Source organism: Thunnus albacares, chromosome 12, assembly GCF_914725855.1.
Source record: "Thunnus albacares chromosome 12, fThuAlb1.1, whole genome shotgun sequence".
NCBI classification, from domain to species: Eukaryota; Metazoa; Chordata; class Actinopteri; order Scombriformes; family Scombridae; genus Thunnus; species Thunnus albacares.
In genome coordinates this window covers 27,790,925-27,812,183 of record NC_058117.1, presented here as the reverse complement: position 1 = coordinate 27,812,183, position 21,259 = coordinate 27,790,925, and the positions used below count along the sequence as shown (strand labels likewise).

General features: G+C 39.7%; 1 protein-coding gene and 8 non-coding genes across 14 annotated transcripts in view; all 9 read right to left on the bottom strand.

Moving 5' to 3' along the window:
- Window positions 1–21,259, bottom strand: part of vipr2 (vasoactive intestinal peptide receptor 2) — a 107,690-nt gene that overhangs the window by 33,048 nt on the left and 53,383 nt on the right. For all 6 annotated transcript variants that reach the window (XR_006406586.1, XR_006406585.1, XR_006406587.1 and 3 more), the window contains exons 3-4: window positions 7,098–7,211; window positions 983–1,074 (exon numbers count right to left, since the gene is read on the bottom strand). Coding sequence is in view for 3 of the 6 variants with exons in the window: in XM_044368998.1 (XP_044224933.1) it covers window positions 983–1,074; window positions 7,098–7,211 (206 nt within the window). In the remaining 3 variants the exon portion in view is untranslated. The remainder of the gene's footprint in view (window positions 1–982; window positions 1,075–7,097; window positions 7,212–21,259) is intronic.
- On the bottom strand, window positions 14,628–14,709 carry trnas-cga. The gene has a single exon. It is a non-coding gene; the product is annotated as a tRNA-Ser (tRNA).
- trnas-uga lies at window positions 15,200–15,281 on the bottom strand. The gene has a single exon. It is a non-coding gene; the product is annotated as a tRNA-Ser (tRNA).
- trnas-cga lies at window positions 15,449–15,530 on the bottom strand. Its single transcript has one exon. It is a non-coding gene; the product is annotated as a tRNA-Ser (tRNA).
- On the bottom strand, window positions 15,956–16,037 carry trnas-uga. Its single transcript has one exon. It is a non-coding gene; the product is annotated as a tRNA-Ser (tRNA).
- Window positions 16,481–16,562, bottom strand: trnas-uga. The gene has a single exon. It is a non-coding gene; the product is annotated as a tRNA-Ser (tRNA).
- On the bottom strand, window positions 17,035–17,116 carry trnas-uga. The gene has a single exon. It is a non-coding gene; the product is annotated as a tRNA-Ser (tRNA).
- trnas-cga lies at window positions 17,267–17,348 on the bottom strand. The gene has a single exon. It is a non-coding gene; the product is annotated as a tRNA-Ser (tRNA).
- On the bottom strand, window positions 18,080–18,161 carry trnas-uga. The gene has a single exon. It is a non-coding gene; the product is annotated as a tRNA-Ser (tRNA).

Below are 21,259 nucleotides of genomic sequence, written 5' to 3'. Positions count from 1 at the left end.
AAATAGTTTTATTGCCTTGATGATAGAAAAATGGAGAGAGGTCTTCAGGAATTTGTTTCAATCGGGCAAGTTGTCATTGTTCTTTCATGTCAGCTAGTATTGGCCATGCTTCATGCTATCTGGAGATGTCGGAAGACCCCAAGAGCAGAAACAGCTGATCAGTCATGTGAGTTAAACATTCGCTATGTCATCATTTATGCGACAAATGTGTTTTCATTACCCATTTTGCACATAAACTCTTTTTTGACATTTCCAAAATCCTCCTAAAGCGAGCGTAAAAACTTTTTTGCAAAGTTTTTTTTTTAAATTTTGCATTTCCATTAAGCTTTTTTAATGTGATACTTGAAAATGTGCATAAAAATAGATTAATGGAAACACGGCTACTGATTAAACTTTTTGACACCTCCTCCCTTTTGTTAATGCAACTTTGACTTGTAGAATAGTGTTACCAGGATTTACAATAGCAAGTTAGTGATCACAAGTTAATGAAATGTGTCATCGGGGGTTCAGACCAGTACATTTTCTACGTGTTTCTGCATGTCTGCCACCGATCTACATCTACTAGATTCTTGGAAACATTACAAACAGAAAAAAGAAAGCTTTTCAACGTAATTGTTTCAGAGTGAAGGCTAATGGTGTTTCCAAGAATGTTTTTTTTTGTCTTCAAATGACACAAAAACCAGGCAGGGAAGCACTCGTAAACACAAATTGCTCACATTTAAACATGTATCACTTTACTGATGGGCATATTGACCTTTTAAAGATGCAGCCCTTCACCACTAACCGGTGTTAATTAACATCCAACCCTGTAGGCGTCATCAATTACAGGCCACTAATAGTCCATGTAATGTTACAGCTTCTTTTCCTGCTGCAGTCAGAATTCATTAGTGTTCAGGTGAAACGTTGCTCTGACATCCGCAGCACAAACTTAACAACAACAGACAGAAAGAACAAAAGACAGCAGTGCAGATGTTTACTGTACCTTATCCTGGCTGGTGTCCGACCCACACACGCTGGTTATGTTTGGGAAAACGTCCGACCACCCAGCTGACGTGCAGTTCCTGCTAATGTTTCCTGACAGAGAAGAAGAGATATACAGGAAATTATCCCATCTCAACCCCACACCAGCGTCAAAGACTATAAACAGACTTTTTATTCTCCGTTTTGCTGTAAACAGAGCAAGAACACAACACCAAAAGGTGAAGGTTCGGTTTGGAAGTTGGCAGGGACACATGGGAGCAGTGAAATAGTGGAAAAAATTTAAATGATAAATACGCTCTACAAACAACAAATTTATTCAACCTTTACGACTCTGGGCAACATCAGACAACAACAAAGATGCATGCCAACCTTTCATTTTAGATAAACCAATGATTTATATGATTTTATCAACTATTGTCAGTGACTTACTGTATTCTGAATTGAGACAAATGATTACACAATGGGTTGACGAGGGAACTTGGAAAAGTGTTTGCTGTATCACATTTAATTAAAATTTAAATCAAAAAGTTTTGGCCACTCGTGACCACAACACTGACATATCATCACCTGTTAAGTTGATGTGTTGAATATCCTGCAGTTACGGAGCAACATTATCATTCATTTGGAGTCCTGTTTCTGTCCACCTGGTGAATTTAAGTCCAATATTCACTCTCTTTTAGCTTCTGTTTTTTCTCTCTACTGACTCCTGAGGGAAATATCTGGCTCTTTAGCTGCTAAATGCTCCGCTGTGTTCACCAGCTGTCTGCCGTTTGGTGCTGAATATCGATGGCTGAAGAGCAAAACCTACTATCTGAAAAATGCACTTTTTTGTGAAAACTAAAAAAAAAACTTGTTTTCTTGCAGAATACTATTTGTTAAGGATACCCAATACATAATACACTGTTTTTGGACTATATTATTATATTATGTGTTAACAATACCGACTAGATATTAATGCCTCACAAAGTGCAGATAGGAGCTTTTGCACTTGGTGCAAGTTGGAAGAGGTTCTACAAAACGATGCTCTAAATTAAGTTAATAATTAAAATTAAATTAAAAATAAAATTGAGTTTGTTTTCAGGTAAAAAGATGCAGTAAATGTAATAGTTACTACATTGTAGTATACTAGGGTCAGAATTCCTTAAATTCAGTGTATTTGCTTCCTCGTCCACTGGAAATGATTGTTCAGTGATTGTGTAACTCACTCGTGCTGCAGCCTCTCTACACATCCAGGGACTCTGAGTTGTGTTTTTGTTTTGTTGTGTGACTTTTCTGTCACAACGAAGGGCGGGATTATCCTGCAGACAGACTGAATATGAGCAGCCTTCCTCGTTCTCATCATCCAAAGTGAAATCCGCCAATCAGAAAATTCTGCAGATAGGAGGTTTTGCGCTTAGGCCATCAATATGTGATGTACTGTGGGTTTTTAGAGCTTTTTCTCTGAAAACAGTGAACCAAAGCAGTAAAGTTGCAGCCGGACAGCTAAACAATGAGCTGAAACTCGCTGTAAAGCTCCAATACAGATAAGAACTGTTTTAGTTTTAATTTTGATTACTGGGTATCGTTTCAGACAGATAAAGAAGTGAGATCATGGTTAAAATACCACATAACCACTACATCTAGGGTTCAGTTTGGGCCGCAGACCTTTTTTACATGCCATACCCCTCTCTCTCTACCTCTGTTTCCTGTCTGTCTGCACTTTCAAAAACTGTCAAATAAAGGCAGAAATACAAAGAAAAAATCTTTAGAAAAGAAGATAGAAATGAAAAAAGTTGTGTCTGAGATATACGCGGCTGTAACCACATCCACTGAATGAATGGGACAAAGAATATTTTTTCAATGACACGCCTCACTGCTTCTTTTTACTGACGAAATGCCATTTTGGGTCAGAAACCTTATTTTTCTTACTGATATAAAGACAAAAAATGTAACTGGGCTAGGTGTTGTGAGTCCTTTGAATTTCACCATTTTTTTTGGAGCTGACACCCGGACGAGATAGATGTGTGTTTTGTTTTTACACGCAGAACATTCACAGTCGTTGAGCTATTAGGTTTGACATGAGTGTAAGCTAAAGCGTTAGCATGGAGTAGTATTACTCAACATTTAGCTGAATGGTTAAGTGAAGCTCAAGATTACTCAGTGTGTCTAAAATGAGTTCCTCTTCTAGGAGTCATTGAACTCCTCAGGGGGAGAAAGACGTTTTCTGGGAGTCCCAGTGTCAAACTTGCTGCAGTGCACTGGAAGTTCATACCCCTTGGAAATTCCTACGGACCATCTCTTGCTCACGTACTGGAAGTAACGTCACTACATTTATGCCTCACTACACTCTTAACAAACCCTCTTCACAGTGTCACAGCAGTTTAAATACAGCATGAAGCTAAGAGAGATTTTAAATGGGTAAGAGTGATTAGGGAAAGCCACTTAAAAAGTAGTGATAATATGTGCTGTCCCAAGCCAACCCACGATGAAATGTGTCTCCACTACAGCCTCACAGCAGGGGACAGCCGTGGTGAGCTGTGTTGCTGTTGTACTGCTTGCTGGCAGGGCCGACCGCAGCCAACCCATGACAACTCCACCTTAAACAAGTGGTGTGTCGCCATACTTAATTCGTGTGTCTGTTGTTTTTAAAAGCCTCTCCGTGTTCAGCTCTCAGTTCTTTTGTAGCTTCTGAATTATTTTTTGTGGTTTATGAAGTTTAGTTTCCCTCCTGTGATCCTGTTTATATATCTGCCTTATTTTACTGTTTACTGATCAATGTTTCACCAAATTAGTGGAGCTTCGTTAGCAGTGCTGTTCTTCAATAAAAACAGGTCTACAGCTGCAGCCATCTGGGAGTCCCTGGTAGAGGAGTTCATGCCCGTTCCTACCATGGAGGGCTGGAGGACCATCGCAGACAGCTTCCATCAGTGCCGTAACTTTCCCAACTGTTTGGGCTCCATAGATGAGGAAGCATGTGGTGATCCAAGCACCGTCCAGCTCTGGCTCGCTGCACTACAATTACAAGGGGACATTTTCCATCGTCCTCCTGGCAGTTGTGGATGCTCACTATGTCTTCTGGATGATTGATGTTGGCAGAACAAGTGACAGTGGAGCCCTGTACAACTCTGCCTTTGGAGACGGCACCCTGGACCTCCTGCCAGATGCAGTGATTCCATGAGCAGAGCACCATGGACCACTGCCCTATGTCTTTGTGGGAAATGAGGCCTTTATGATGCGACCCTTCCCAGGCTCCAACATCACCAGAGAACAGGATGTTCAACTACTGCCTCAGCCGTGCCAGATTGGTTGTTCAAGATGCATGTGGCATTCTTTCCTCCCAGTGGCGTATGTACTGGTGTGTTATTGGAATGAGCCCTGCCACTGCTGAGCTGTGTGTGAAGACCACCTGTATCCTTCACAACGTCCAGAGGCTCACAGCTATGAGGGAGGCAGGACCAGGATGGGCTCCAACATCACCACACGGGAGGTCATTCGAGTGAGGGAGACCTTCACCTTGCACTTTTGTGTGGGTGCTGTTCCTTGGCAAGGTCACGGGTATAATGTGTGCACTATTTAACCCAAAGACTCTTTTAAGAGACAACCACATTCTAAAAGGGCATATTTCCATTTGCATCAGCACAACCAAAACCGTCTGCACAACTAATGTGGTCTGCACAAGCACAAGTATTGTCAGCATAATTATCACTGTCTACACAAGCAACATTAATTTCAAAAACTTCAATTCTAAATAGAATAGCATTTCTTCGATTCACTAGTATCTCTCACCATGATATTATTCATGTAAATCTAGGGATGAAGTGTACACCCAAGATATCAAAATATCAAGTTGTGCTTAATAATTCAATTCTTCTGTTACAAAAATACAATTCCAAAAAAATTGGGACATTTATCCACAAAAACTTGGTGGAAGTGACCAATTAATGAACTGCAAACAACTTTGCAGTCAACAGACCAACCTCCTCTGCTTTCCTCCTTGGCTTTCCTCCGCAGCCTCAAAATGAAGTTTGTGAATTTGCCATTTCACTCTCTCTCTCCTTTGTTCAAGTACCTTCTTTAGTACCGGTAACTGGCTTAGAAGGAAGAGCTTGTCCATATCCCCATATCCCCATGGGTAGCTGGTTGCTCTGCAGAGACAGCTGGCTGTGCTTGAGTGTCGGCTGGCGGAGCTACTGGGGTGCCTGTATGTGCTGGTGGTGGGGCTCCTGACTGGGCTGCAGGGGTGAAGGAGGACATCTGCAGATTAAGCTGACTCATTTGCACAAAGTTGAGGTTGAGTCATGTTTATGCAAATACACGTTCAGTGAACAGCCCGTCAACTCGCCACGCGCCAAAACCCATCATCCACTGCGTGGCCACATCTCCTGCTCTACATAAAAAAATGGCAACGGCACCACTGAAACCCATTATTTTCAATGGCTTGCGCAGCGCAATGACAGCTTTCCGCCGTGTTGAGCAAACCGCAGGCACTGCGCACTGTGACGAATACCCAGCGGTGAGCGCAGCTCAAATTGCGATGTGTCTGAATGGGCCATTAGCTGAAGGGAACTGCAGAGTCTGTTGATAATTGTCACTAGGAGCAACGCCTCTAACATTATCCTTCATCAAGATCACACACATAGTGATTCATTTTTAATCTAAAAATATTGATTTGTGCAGATTTAACTTTTTATGTACACCATCCTGTAACTTTTTCTCATCCAGTTTCTTGTCCATCCAACACTTGAAGTGTTCCAGCTGTCATTCAACACCGTCTATGCACATAATGAACAAGACTTTTATTTCCAGGTGTGAAGAACTGTTGGAGAACTACACAGAGCCGCAGGATCGATTGTTGATTCTCAGTGGGATTGGCAATACAACAAACCCTATTACATTTCATGACATTTTATCTTAAGTAGAAAAAATATTGCTGCTCACAGCTAAATAAAGTAAAAGCAATTTTTTCCAAATATCTCCCTATGGAAAAAAAAAGTCTAATTATTTTTTGTTTTCTCAGCACTTTCATATAACAAAATAAAGACATTAAATATCTTCAGGATGCCTGGTGTTCAGTTTCCTGCTGATGTTCAACGTTCATCTTACATAACAAGCCCTATTTTCTATAATATGTAGTAACTTTAGGGGGTTTGGATCTGTCCCAGACAGGGAAGCATCAGCATGAGCTTTGGCTCTAAACAAGCCGCCGGGTGCTTACATAATGTTTAGTCATCAATGTAAATCAGAGCACATCTCAGGGTGGAAATCCAAACTGCCATCTGGTCACTGGCTGGAAAACTCTGATGGATTCAGAGGGGAATCCACTGCTCGACAACAAGACAAACCACAGGGAAACCTTCTATACACAGTTCGATTCAGCATCAGTAGCTCATTAAAACTCTGTCTGAGTTTGGCTTCATTTACATTAATGCACAATATGTAATTTCTGTTGCCAGCTGTCTCTCAGTCAAAACAATAACAAAGAGAGGTTTGGTGATGTTGTGAAGTATCGTGGGATCATGGGAGTTGTCTGTCTTCATTGTTAAACAACCAGCTTCTCTTAGGATTACTTCAGTGTTCATTGTTCAGGATGTTTTTACCGGGAGCCGAATTATCAACAGAGGTCTCCTCCTCTCCAGAACAAACAGATGCAGTGATTAAAACAGATACAAACACTGAATAAAGCAGTTTCATGTAAAAAAAAAAAAAAAATCAGTGTTTCTCCAACAAGTTACAAGTTACTTCTCCAACGTTTGTTCAGCTTGTTTCTCTGATAACTTAAGATCCAAATGACTAAAATCCTTCATCTGGTTAAGAGATATAGTTAAAAATGACCAAGATCTAAAAAGTTTATCGTAAAAATGTGGCTTAAAACTGGATAAAAGTCAATTTATGACAGAGAGTCCAGCGGCCAACCACAACGCCAACGCATGCATCTTGTGTGCGTTTATTCTCTTCCCTACCCTTATATCTGCTTATGACTACATTATAATGTGCTATAAATTATTTATTCAATGTTAATAAAGGGCTTCTACATGCTAAATTGATAAGGAAATAAATCTATAAATAAATAGATACAGAAATCAATAAATACAGAAAAAGCTACATTTCTTAGTTAGCTGCAAGAATAAATAACCTACCGTTTCTGCCGAACACAGTCCTAAGGAATCGAGGACAGGGGATGGTGATGGTCTCTCCGATCTTAGTCCACTCCCAGCATGTTATGTTGTCCCATATTCCTTTGCATCCCGGCTCTGTCAAGACCAGAGGAGTAAACAATGAGTACATTTAAGACTGTCTAGAAACATAGATGACATACAGTATGTTCATGTTTATGAGCAAAGGCAGAAGCGGCTGTTATGTTTTAAAATATGGACTTTATAGTGACTTCTGACATCACTACAGCCTTGGGTTTGTGTTGAGGACAGTCCGCATCAAAATTAATCTTTGTGTTTTGTCTGAATCAGTGGATGAGTTGCTACTTTGTTGCATTTTCTCTTTGGTTCGGTTCGGTTTCACACAAACCAAAATGTATCAACAAAAGCCATGTGGAAGCTGTCACTCCGTTCATTGGTGAGAAATCTCGTGGGGCTGGCATTGGGAGAAAGGAAAGTTTGTTTTTCAGAAACAGCAGATCGGCTACAGCATTTATAAAGGAACTGATTTTCCTTCTTGCTTTTGTAAAACAGAAAATAATGTATCAACTGTGGCACTCAGGGATACAAAGGTGTACTCATTCCACACAGGAGGGTGGATTAGGCGAGTAAAATGATCTTTGAATGTATTTTCTATCAGCAATGAAGTGTGTTACTGTTATTACTGAAATAAACAGTCTCTCTCTCTCAGCAGCTACTTTTCAACTGTTTTCTTATTCTTATTATTCATATTCTTATTAAAACGAATAATGATAAATAAAAGCTAAATCAAGTGCTTTATAAATGGTGTATCTGCCATTTCTGACCATGAAAACTATTTATATTTTTCATTTTTTTCACGTTGGTGCCCCCCAGCACAACAAATTGACTGGCGGCCCCAGGCACTCGCCCAATGTGATATAAGGATAATCCAGCCCAGTCGTCTGGGCCATATAACAAGCCAAAATATGCAAGCAGAATGGCACATTTGAACGCACTTCAAGGCAACGTTTAGAGAACGATGTGTTGTTTCACATTAGACGAAGAAGACGTGCTGCCTTCAGTCAGCTGATGAGGAGAAGGGAGCATAGTGCACAGCGCAGCTGGCCACGGGAGCTGGTTTAATCCAAAAAATGTGCAATGCTTCCTGCAGTTGGGTTGGATCACATTCGTACCACAAACGGTACCAGAGTTTGTTTAACCAGACTGAGACCACTTCTTCAACAAGGTCTGTCAACACCTAAATATGATTGCTGTGTTCACACCTGCCCACATCAACACAGAGCTACAGAAGCAATCATACGAAAGATGGACAAATCTCCTGCAAGTTAAGTGAGCTTAACATTGTTCATGCCAGGAAACAGTGCCGGGAGAAGCTTAAAAATTTAAAATACCATTACAAGAAAATCAAGGACTATAATAATAACAGAAGTGACTCCGACTGGCGGACTAGCAAGTGGTTTGACTGTCTGGATGCGTTGCTGGGTCACAGTCCGGCCCTCTCTGGCACAGCGACAACGAAACACTCGGCTACTGCATCGCTGGAAGCCATGGTGGAAGACGCAGCAATGGATAACCAATGGGTGACACAATGTTTTTTTTTCAACGTGTTTTTTTCAGATGAAACAGCTAAACTACAGGCTGCTGAGACTAGCGTGTTTTCCCCTGCGACCACCAGCAGCCCTCGTCCCATGTGTCCTGCTGAAGTAAACAAACGCTGAGGTATAACGTTAGACCGTTATAAATATACTATTCATTATACAAAAATAGTTATGGAACCAAATATATGCATATAGTGGCTGTTCTTGTAAATCTGAAAACAATGAGGAGAACTCCCGCACATGGCCTCGCCTGCTGAAATATTTAACAACAACAGGTTTATATACCTGATGAAGGTTGGATAGACAGAAAAGTTGATTTAATAAATATTTCAGCAGTAAGTGAAATTTAGTTGTCAAGTTGCACCTTCCTCTGACGCACCTTTCCAGTGTTCTTGTAAATCTAAAAGCCTTGCATTAAATATTTTAATTGACAATGTGATCAATGTAATCAGGTAAGTAAGGGTAGTCATTAAGGGCTGGTTGGATGGTATTAAACATTTAACACTTAAACTATACTGTAAGTACATACTACTGTATATGTAAAAAGGCATAATGCTTATGCTTGTGTTACTATATTCTAATATTTACAGCGTTCTGAGGAAGAAGTGGCTGTCAGTTTCACCATTATTTCACCATTATACACCAGTAAGATCCGGAAATTCTTTATCCACTGGGCCTCGGTGAAGTTGGAACCACGGTTCCCACCACTTCGTTGCTCTATTGCGTTCCCAAACGGAAGGCGAAACACAATGCAATATAAGCCGATGTAGTCTACAATAACATTATTCACAATTGTGATTTACTTGATAGACTAAACTCTTACTATTCTTGTTCTTTGTGTGGAAACACAGCTTTTGTTTTTAAGCTCCCTTAACAGAACAGAAATTCAATAAAATTTTCTGGAAAGTTTAGCCATGAGGCATTTGTTTTAAGTGTAGATCTGATTTTCTTTTCTTTTTTTTAATGGATTTTTATAAAATGAGACACATTTTTGAAAACATAAATTGTCCAAATGGCTATCATGAACGTGTATCATCAATATATTCTGATGTGGTTCTGGATCCAGATTTAATAAATTCAAAATCTTGGTGGAGGTTTGCACTCGCTGGGTTTTTTCTACATCAAGTTGTTGTTACATATTTTGTTGATTTTACAGTGTGATTTCTCATATTTTTGCTTTCTAACATATTAAACATTTAATGAAGATAGTCTGATTTGAAGTGGCTCACAAGCCTACATTAAACCCTATACTTTTCCTGGTCATTTAACACACTATATTACATATATTAATATTATTAACAGGTACAGTTTTTAGTCATATTTCTTCCACTTTTTAATTATGTTATTACATGTTGGCACTTTGTAGTTAATGGTTTGAATATCAGAGGAGTTCTGTACAAACTGGTTTACATACAGTCATAGACTGTATTGGTTTTACATACATTACACCAAAGTTACAGCAGACTGTGGAAGCAGTTACAGATGAATACAGATGCCTCACAGGCTAATATTCAGTGCCAAAGTGTCTCTCCCTCCGCTCACTCGCGTTCGGTCTTCATAATTGCAGATACAAAACAACAGTGTTTGTGCTTTGGTCTGGAGAGACCCACAGTCTCTGTTCATTAAGAGTTTTCTTAAAAGAAAAGAAGGGAAAAGAAAAACTATCCTATGGTGTGATGATCATTTGTCACGTGTGCATGTAAAGTAAATTTTTGACCAAGGATAATGGCTGTAGACACACAGGTACAGAAAAGTGCATTTAAATAAACAGTCCAAAACTGTTTTTCTATATGATGTGTTTCATGTACAGTATGACAGAATGAAAAATTTGGCTGCATATCTCAGTCATTGCTGATAAAGTAGCTAAACTTACTATATGTGCTTTATGCAAAATTTAGAACAGTGTGACTTAGTATCTGATGGTTATTTCCAACCCAATAAATACTTTTTTATAATAACTGCATCAGTCAAAAACAAATTTTCAAAACTCTTAAAGGTTACAGTGTGGATTTAGACTTCATTTCTAAACATGCAGTATGTATCTGTACAGTATATACAACACAGTCTTAAAATTATCTCCATAAAGTTTCCCAATTACGCTGCGCTGGCAAATATAATCGCTGTGACATACTGTATGCCTTTGATTTCCCCCCCGTGGGTTCATTTAGCACTGAAGATGCATGATGACGGTCGCTACAACTGTCCACAGGATGAGTTACCTGTTATACCTGTGATTCCTCCATTTGGGGGAATATTGTTGCAAATTACCGTCTTACTTCGCATGACCGCATGTTTTTTTAATTTAGCTGCATATTTACTAAGATTACAGTGTAAATGAGCCCAGCTGCAGTTCATATGATTTGCATAAAGTATGCAAACAAAACTGTTTCCTGCTGTTGAATTTGGGATATTGGTTGAAGCAAGAACACTTTTGGAGCCACAAGCGTGCATTCATCACACTATACGTCAGGACATATAGTGATTAAGTAGAATGTCATATGATCTGTTTACAAAAAACAATTTTTACAAGGGAGTTTTACCAAAAATGTCCCACTGACATACAATATAACTGGCAGCCTCAATCATATCACACAGGACTGGAGCTGCTGGGAGCTGTTAAAAGTCTGGAACAACAGGCAGGAGAGACCTGAGGGAAAAATAACAGACTGACTCTCTCTCTCTAGTCCCTTTTGTCTTGTGTTGTGTTACTGAGCAGAGAGCTCCGCTAAAGTCACTTTGTAATATGTCTTTTATTTATTTAATGTCTATCTCTCTCCCCTTCAGATTTTAAAATGCATGCTGTGTATATGGTGTATCCTTTGTAGTAGTTCAATAAAGGTTTTTAAACCTTAATTAAAGTTCTCTCTCTGTTATGGTCTTTCTCCCTCTGATAAACTGCCACTGTTTGTCTGATAAAAGCTGTCTCCTAGAAATTTTGTTCATAAACACAACAGCAAATAGATTTTGCTAGAAGCGTAATGCTGGCTGAATTACCTTTTCTCTCAACATAATGAGAAAATGTTGTTAATAAACGTATTTGTCAAGTTGTGAATATCTGATCTTGCAGTACAATATTTGCTGTTAGAAACTACAGCGTTATTTAACTTTTTATGGTTGTATTTAGTCACTGGCAGCACTTGGTTAAGGTTAGGGAAAGATTGTGGTCTTGGTTTTATACAGAAAACACATTATACATTATCATTATCATTCATTATACATGAAAAAACATTACCTGTGAACATAATCCAGCCAGTGATTACGTTTACAACATAATTGGGAAAACAATTTAGTTGTATATGAGCTTAATTTCTAGGAGACATGGTTGGATAAAACAGTGATGCAGATTTTATGCCTATTTTTCCAAGATGTTAAATGTCAAACTCAGTTTTCTCTGCACAGTGGTTAGTCTGTGATGATAAATCAGGTATAACAGTGGCTATTTCTATGAATTTACATTCCCCCTTCCTGTATTTTGTGCCTCTAAACAGGAAAATCTTAAAATACAGCAAATGTTGCATGAGCCCAAACAGTTTTCATCAGTGCCAATTTTTTTTCCGTGTTACTGCACATTTTACCTCAGTGTAGCCCTTCAGTAAATAAGGAGAAATGCAATTCTGCTGCCTAAAAAAAGAGCTCCAAATTCTTAGTAAATACCCCCCTTGGCATGTCTGTGAATATCTGTGAAATGAAACCAAAGCAAAATACATTTTTCCTTGATCTGGAACAACTGAAGCAAACTAGGAAAATCTCTTTTATAGTCGATTTTAAACAATCACATCAAACACAATGAAATAAGTCTCTTCATGAAAGACACGGAAGAAACAATTATCCTCTTTAAAACAATTACACTGCTCACGAAGCATTCTGAATTTGTTTTTTCTGAACATTCATATGAGGATTTAGACACTATTAGGAGACATAATACAAGGGAGGAGTGGCAGTGGATGAATACACTAACCCTCCAGGAACAATACAAACAAACTGTATCCCAAAATAGCTCCTCCAGCTGTTCAGCATGGGCTTTAATGGGTATGAAAGGGCTAATGGCAAACTGAACAGTCAACAAGGCTTTTTAGTAATAGATGAATGGAGACAGTGTGCTTGGTAAAATGTAGCCCTCCTCTCTAACATCCCTGCTAAAGACACACAGTCAGCCAACTACCAGGGCATCAGACTGTGGGAAAAAAAAAAAAAAAGCTATAAAAAGAAACCTATTAGTGTCAAGTCGAATGAAAAAAAACAAAACAGCCAGAGGAGATGAGAAGCTAAACAAACCAGCTTGATTTATTCTTTTTTTTTTTTTTGGCCTGTTTTCATTTTGCCTCCTATATTTGAAATGTATTCTTTAGTACAAAATTGGATGAGAACTACACACACTTTAAAACATCACACTGCAGGTGGTTTAGCTGACAGCTTCATTATCTAGAGTGCCTCGTAAAACTAAAGGATTGTTGTTTTGTCAGGATACATGACTGCTGACAGACGCACGGAGATCAAACCTGTGACTGTTAGCTGCAGAACAAATGATCATCAGCATCAGCTGTCATGTTTTACTCTATTAAACCTCTGTTCTGTTTCCTCCTGCTCTCTTTTCTGTTCCTTGTGTCAGACAATCAGCGTTGGAGTTACTTAAAAATAGTGATGTGTAATTGCTGATTACACATTAGTTATTGTAAAAGTAATTATATTACTTTACTCATTACTCAGCAGCAACAGTAATGCATTACATGCTCTGTCAAAGTTGCCTTTAAACCACTCACAATCCTCCACACTCATATTCTGCATCTTTTGTATTTAACACATGCAGAAATAGAAAATGAGATGTTTGTGGTTTAACAAACAGACCAGTGGTAAATGGTTATTGTGGGGCACTGGGGCACCGCCCACGTCCCAATTATGCAGAGAAGAAAGGCGATTAAAACATGTTAACATAAATTATAACATGGCAGGTATTGTTATCAAGTAAAATTAAATTTACCAAAATATTGTGATAATAGTCCGGCTCAGAGCCAGGGAGAGCAGCAGGTGAGCGAACTGTAAATCACAGCTGTCAATCAATACCCACACGGCAGACATCAAAGCTACTGTAAGTCTTCAAATCTAATTAACCATCATCTCCAAAATGACCACCAGCACACTTATTAGAGGCCCCGAATTTAGCAATTGAGACCATAATGACTTGTTGAAAAAATCGATTGACTTGGTATTTTTAGAGAGAAGTTCATGCTTTTTGAAAGGGAGTCTATTGGAGCCAGGGATTTTTTGGAGCCAGCCATCTAGCGTCTGTTAGTGGTATTGCACTTTAAGGTACTTCCGCATTAGCATAAATTCAAGCCCTTGAAAAACAAGTTCACACAATGCTGATTAAACCTTTCAATGCCAGATAAATCTCTCTGTACTTCACAGGACACAGAGTTCTTAAATCTGGTGTCTGGTATGACATTCCTGCCCTGGCAGACCACAGTGATGCATTTTATGTCAAACGGCAATGGTTGGTTTCCCCTTAGATTTACTGGGGAAATTACGTCATGTTCGGCATCCCGACCCATCCAGACAGGTGCTCAGACCACAAGGCATGCTGGGTATGTATCCCATGGCTAGAAGCTGTTGTAATTTTCATTCTAGGACTGTAAATATGTCACTTTGGATACACACAGCACTGCAGAAGTCCTGACCTCAGCTGCACAATTCATGCCTCAAGTGAAGCCACTAAAGTCAATGTCGGTTCAAGCTAAAGATGAAAAAAATCTGGGGGTGCGGAGTTAGAAAGAAAAGAGGTTACCAGTAGGGGTGTGCAATACGTAAATACGTTACTCGGCAAAGCACAAATAGTGGGTTTTTTTTTACAAATATTTTTTTCATACAATGTTCAATGTCTGTAGGCATTTTCAGCACTATGAAGAGTACGCATTGTGTAAGACTGAACATGTGTCATCGCTGTGAGCAGGGTTTGAACCTGCGCGGGGAGCCCCCATTGGATTTCGAGTCCAACGCCTTAACCACTCGGCCATCACAGCTGCCTTACAAGTGATGCGTACTTTTTAAGATGAATTTGGTATGTTTGGCATGTTAAACATTGCACAGAAATACCATGATCAAGCATAGATTGCTAATACACCCTTCGTACCAAAGATCCTTGTGGGAATCTAGTGCAACATTGATGTGTCTGTAGGTCTTTTCAGCACTATCAATAAAACATATTATGGGAAATTTAAAGTATGCCTTCACTGTGAGCAGGGTTTGAACCTGCGTGGGGAGCCCCCATTGGATTTCAAGTCCAACGCCTTAACCACTCAGCTGTCTTATAACTGATGTATAGTTTTTTAAATGAAGTTGGTATGTTTGGCATCTTAAACGTTACACAGAAATACCAGGATGAAGCATAGATCACTATTTTACTCTTCATACTGAGGCTCCTTGTGGGAATCTAGCACAACATTAGTGCTTTCTTTAGCTATTTTCAGCACTATGAAGAGTATGAACTGTGGAAGATTGAACATGTGTCCTTGCTGTGAGCAGGGTCTGAACCTGCGTGGGGAGCCCCCATTGGATTTCAAGTCCAACGCCTTAACCACTCGGCCATCACAGCTGTCTTACAAATGATGTATACTTTTTTTTAAATGAATTTGGTATGTTTTGGTCTTATGCATTGCACAGATTGTAACTGTACTGAGGCTCCTTGTGGGAATCTAGCACAACATTAGTATTTTCAGCACTATGAAGAGTACGAATTGTGTAAGACTGAACATATGTCATCGCTGTGAGCAGGGTTCGAACCTGCGCGGGGAGCCCCCATTGGATTTCGAGTCCAACGCCTTAACCACTCGGCCATCACAGCTGTCTTACAACTGATGCATAGTCTTTTAAATGAAGTTGGTATGTTTGGGGTCTTAAAAGTCACACAGACTGTAATTGTACCGAGGTTCGTTGTGGGAATCTGGCACGATATTGATGGTGTCCATAGGTATTTTCAAGAGTATAACATACGTTAACACTGTAAGCATGGTTTGAACCTGCGCGGGGAGTCTCCATTGGATTTCAGGTGCAACGTCTTAACCACTCGGGCATCACAGCTGTCTTACAATTGATGCATGGTGTTTTGAATGATGTTGGTATGTTTGACATTTTAAACATTGCACAGAAATACCATGATCAAGCATAGATCACTATTATAGCCTTCATACTGAGGCTCCTTGTGGGAATCCTGCAGCTATTTTCAGCACTTTGAAGAGTACGAATTGTGGAAGACTGAGCATGTGTGCTCGCTGTGAGCAGGGTTTGAACCTGCGCGGGGAGCCCCCATTGGATTTCAAGTCCAACGCCTTAACCACTCGGCCATCACAGCTGTCTTACAACTGATGCATACTTTTTTTAATGAATTTGGTATGTTTGGGGTCTTAAACGTTGCACAGGTTGTAACTGTACTGAGGCGCGTTGTAGGAATACAGCACGATATTGATGGTGTCCATAGGTATTTTCAGCACTATCAAGAGTATATATTGTGGAAGACTTAACATACACTATCACTGTGAGCAGGGGTTGAAGCTGCGCGGGGAGTCCCAATGGGGTTTTAAGTCCAACGCCTTAACCACTCGGCCATCACAGCTGTCTTGCATAGTTTTTGAAATAAAATTGGTATGTTTAGGGTCTTAAATGTTGCACATAAATGGACAAGTTGCTAACATACCCTTGGTGCCTCGGCTTCTGGCACCTCATTTGTGTTTTCTGTAGCTGTTTTCAGCACTTTGAAGACTATAGGAAGATTGCGGAAGATTGAGCATGTGTCCTCGCTGTGAGCAGGGTTTGAACCTGCGCGGGGAGCCCCCATTGGATTTCAAGTCCAACGCCTTAACCACTCGGCCATCACAGCTGGTTTATAACTGATGTATAGTCTTTTAAATGAAGTTGGTATGTTTGGCATTTTAAACATTGCACAGAAATACCATGATCAAGCGTAGATCACTATTATAGCCTTCATACTGAGGCTCCTTGTGGGAATCTAGCAAAACATTAGTGTTTTCTGTAGCTATTTTCAGCACTATGAAGAGTATAAATTGTGGAAGATTGAGCATGTGTCCTGACTGTGAGCAGGGTTTGAACCTGCGTGGGGAGTCCCCATTGGATTTCAAGTCCAATGTCTTAACCGCTCACAGCTGTTTTACAAGTGATGCATAGTCTTTTAAATGAAGTTGTTTTGTTTGGCATCTTAAGTATTGCACCGAAACCATGATCAAGCATAGATTGATACTATAAGCTTAGTAATGAGGCTCACTGTGAGAACACTGACAGTGTCTGTAGGTATTTTCAGCAGTACATACTGTGGAAGACTTAAGGTACGCCATCGCTGTGAGCAGGGTTTGAACCTGCGTGGGGAGACCCCATTGGATTTCAAGTCCAACGCCTTAACCACTCGGCCATCACAGCTGTCTTCCATAGATTTTGAAATAAAGTTGGTATGTTAAGGGTCTTAAATGTTGCACATAAACAGACAGGTTGCTAATATACGCTTGGTACCTCGGCTACTGGTGGGAAACTGTGAAGAGCACACATTGTGCAAGACTGAACATACGTCATCGCTGTGAGCAGGGTTTGAACCTGCGCGGGGAGCCCCCATTGGATTTCGAGTCCAACGCCTTAACCACTCGGCCATCACAGCTGTCTTACAGCTGATGCATAGTCTTTTAAAGGAAGTTGGTATGTTTGGCATTTTAAACATTGCACAGAAATACCATGATCATGCATAGACCACTATTACAGCCTTCATATTGAGGCTCCTTGTGGGAATCTAGCACAACATTAGTGTTTTCTGTCGCTATTTTCAGCACTATCAAGAGCACAAATTGTGAGAGATTGAACATGTGTTCTCACTGCGAGCAGGGTTTGAAACCCATTGGATTTCAAGTCCAACGCCTTAACCACTCGGCCATCACAGCTGTCTTACAACTGTTGCATACTTTTTTAAATCAATCTGGTATGTTTGGGGTTTTAAACGTTGCACAGATTGTAACTGTACCGAGGCTCGTTGTGGGGATCATGTCCACAGGTTTTTTCAGCACTATCAAGAGTACATATTGTGGAAGACTTAACATACACCATCGATGTGAGCATGGTTTGAACCTGTGCAGGGAGTCTCCATTTGATTTCAAGTCCAATGCCTTAACCACTCTGTCCTCACAGCTGTCTCACAACTGATGCATAGTCTTTTAAATTAAGTTGTTTTGTTTGGCATCTTAAGGATTGCACAGAAATACCATGATCAAGCATAGATTGATACTATAAGCTTTGTACTGAAGCTCATTGTGAGAATCTGGCACAACATTGACAGTGTCAGTAGGTATTTTCAGCCATATCATGAGTGCATGCTGTGGAAGACTTAATGCATGCCATCGCTGTGAGCAGGGTTTGAACCTGCGCGGGGAGCCCCCATTGGATTTCAAGTCCAACGCCTTAACCACTCGGCCATCACAGCTGTTTTGCAAATGATGTATACTTTTTAAAATGAATTTGGTATGTTTGAGGGCTTAAATGTTGCACAGGAAAGCACAGATTGCTACTATACTCTTTGTTCCAAGGCTCGTTGTCAGAATCTGGCACAACATCGATGGTGTCTGTAGTAGGACTGTGCCTGAATACAAATATGTTATTTGGCAAAGCACAAATAGTGGGTTTTTTACAAATATTTGTTTCATACAAAGATTTTAAAATATATTTGTTTTCGTGAAGAAAAAAAAAAAGTAAATACCAGCGCAGTTTGGTTACATCGCTATTGCTGAGGGGAGTCACATCCACCTGCTACATGACGCACATTTCCTTGTTTGGACATCACTCCTGGAGTTGCACATGCAAATAGAAATAATTTTGCTGCCTCAACAAATACAGATACAAATACATGGCTCTCTGCACATCCCTAGTTACCAGACTCCTCATCTCTGCTGGGGGCTAGCAGTTCCAGGATACATTAACTTCTACTAGCATAACACATCTCAATCTCTAACCAAACTGAAAAAAAAAATGGTTTGATTGTCTGTGTTGACATCTAAATTTTCATAGAGAATGTTAGATGTGACAAAAAGCTTTTACAGACCCCCTCCTGTCATATTTTAAGACATAAAAAATGCTTTTATATGCTTTGAATAATAATTAGTGTCTGATATGGTTTTTCCACAAAGACGTTCAACTATCTCGTTAAAAATTCTTTAAATGACATCTCCTACTTCTCCCTCATAAAAATGTCAGAATCAGTGAATATACAAATATATTTAATTTCAAAGGTTGAACTGCTGGACTCACTGTTAAGTCTGTTCTCAGTGTTTATGCACTTGAGGCTTCAAGTTTCCTCTTCACACTTGTGTAAATTGTATTATGAACCACGATTGGCTCCAAACTAGTTATGATTTCACAAATCATCCTCCACTGGTCCTTTACTTGAGTTTCCATTTTTGGAGACTTTCCACTTGTCCTCCACTATATTTATTATCTGATAGCTGGAGTTACTGTAGATTCACATTTTTCTTTCAACATCAGGTTCAAGTTCATAAAATACGTAATGAGTGTTATTATTATTTATTTCCTGTCTCTTTCATTCACCTCTTCCTCCTGTCTTCCCTCTTTCTTCCCTACTCCCCTTTTCCTTTCTTTTCTTATTTCTTATCTTCTGTTCTTTCTTATCTTTTATATATTTTCCTTTAATTTATTAGTATTCCTTTATCCCTTTTCTTTCCTTCTCTCTACCTTTGTTAATTGCTACTTTGTTTTTCCTTCTTTCCAACAAGTCCTCCAGATTCGTTTGACCATGTGACTCTTCTAATATGCCACTTCTATCGGGTAGTAATTGGCAGGACAACATCATTTGTTTGTGCCTTCCAAAACTGCTACAGTTCATTGTTAAAAAATAATGATGTCTGATGATGTGAAAACAACGTGGTGGCAAAGTCCACCCAACCCACCACCTCCAAACAATGAGGAAATTTGTCAGTTTATACAGACGTCATCTGAACTGCGCCACTGCTCCCGGTCATAATTTCTACAGTCGCTAGCATTTTTCACTCTATACATCATTTTGGGGCAACTGACATTACGACCTATTGTGTCGTTTTTCTTGAGAGGACAGTCTCATTCTTTCATTAATCTTAACTTACTTGTGTTTTCCCCCTTCTTTTAGTTTTTCTTTCCTTCTTTATTCCTTCCTTCCTTTTCATTTCTTCCTCCTGTATTAATAGTCTCTCTCTGGCTCTCAGACCAACTTTCCTCTCTCCATGTTGCACCTGAACATCAGTAACATATGAGAGGCTAAGGACATAGTATAATTTGGTACATCTGCTGTCTGGTTGAAGTCACTCTCACCTTTGACTTCCTTACAATTGGTTTCTTATCGTATGTCAAATGTAAGAATAGAAACTTATTCTTGACCTCATCGTAAATGCCCTGAACTGTGAAGATGATATATTTAGATTCATCACACTGAAAGTTTTTCTAGGAAACTAGATTGAGTGGAAAGGCAAGTGAAATTGCAGACATGAAAAGAGGGAAAGACTGTGGGAAAGACTGAAAGATGTGATAAGAGGAGACCAGAAGATGAGGAGAGTAAAAGAAAGTAGGAGACAACATGGTTTAAAAAAGTAATAGTGAAAGTGCAGAGCTAAAGAAAGAGGAAAACTGAGTGAGAGGAGGTAAAATAGAGGACATAGCAGAGGTGACAGGGAGGGCAAGAGAGGACAAAAGAGGAGGGGTAGGCATAGAGTGAGAGAACAGATGTCTGTGGGGTAAAAAAAAAAAGCAAGTCCACAGATCTGAACTCATTGGTGCATGAAGAAAATGCTAAGTGATCTTTCCTTTCTCTGTGCGCTTTCACGGAAACACTCAGAAACATGTCAGAGGCAGGACTGCCACCGCTTTAAGCAACAACACACCAAATGCACAACAGAAAACATCTGGGGGGAAATCCTCTTTCTGTGCTTTATGGTATCTTTATTCTGTGTTAACTAAAGCGAAGGCTGACTGAGCACAGTGCCGCTTTTCAGCATCATTCAACTTTGATTTCATGCAGTTAGTTAAACAAACCAACTACTCTTCTGTGCACTGTATCCCATTAACCTTCTCCAACCCCAGGACCTTTTCTTGGATGAATCAAATGTTTGAATGCATGATCTGCACTTTGTTCAACTCCATTTTCAGTTCCATTCAATGTTCTTGTCATGGTCTCCGGGTTACAGCTCTTTATGTAACTGGACCACCCACCTGTGTTGGCACCCCAGTCTTCCACATTAACTCGTGTTATGGCTATGAAGTTGACTTAAGTCTTTCGGTGTGTGTAAACTAAGGTTAACTCATTTGAGACACTAGTTTACCAGTAGGTTTACTTTGTTATTTTCATACATCCATTATTTCAGTACCACATGTAGTTGATCACTAGGTGTTATGTTGTGGCTGCCAGAGTGTGTTTTATTTCGACAGGTAAGGTAGTGCAGCCAGGTAGGCTTTATGTGTTTCTTTCAGCTGTAGTGAGTCATTAATTTTGTAATGCTGTTTCCCCATGCTGTATTTCTGTAACTTTGATATCTGGTCTAT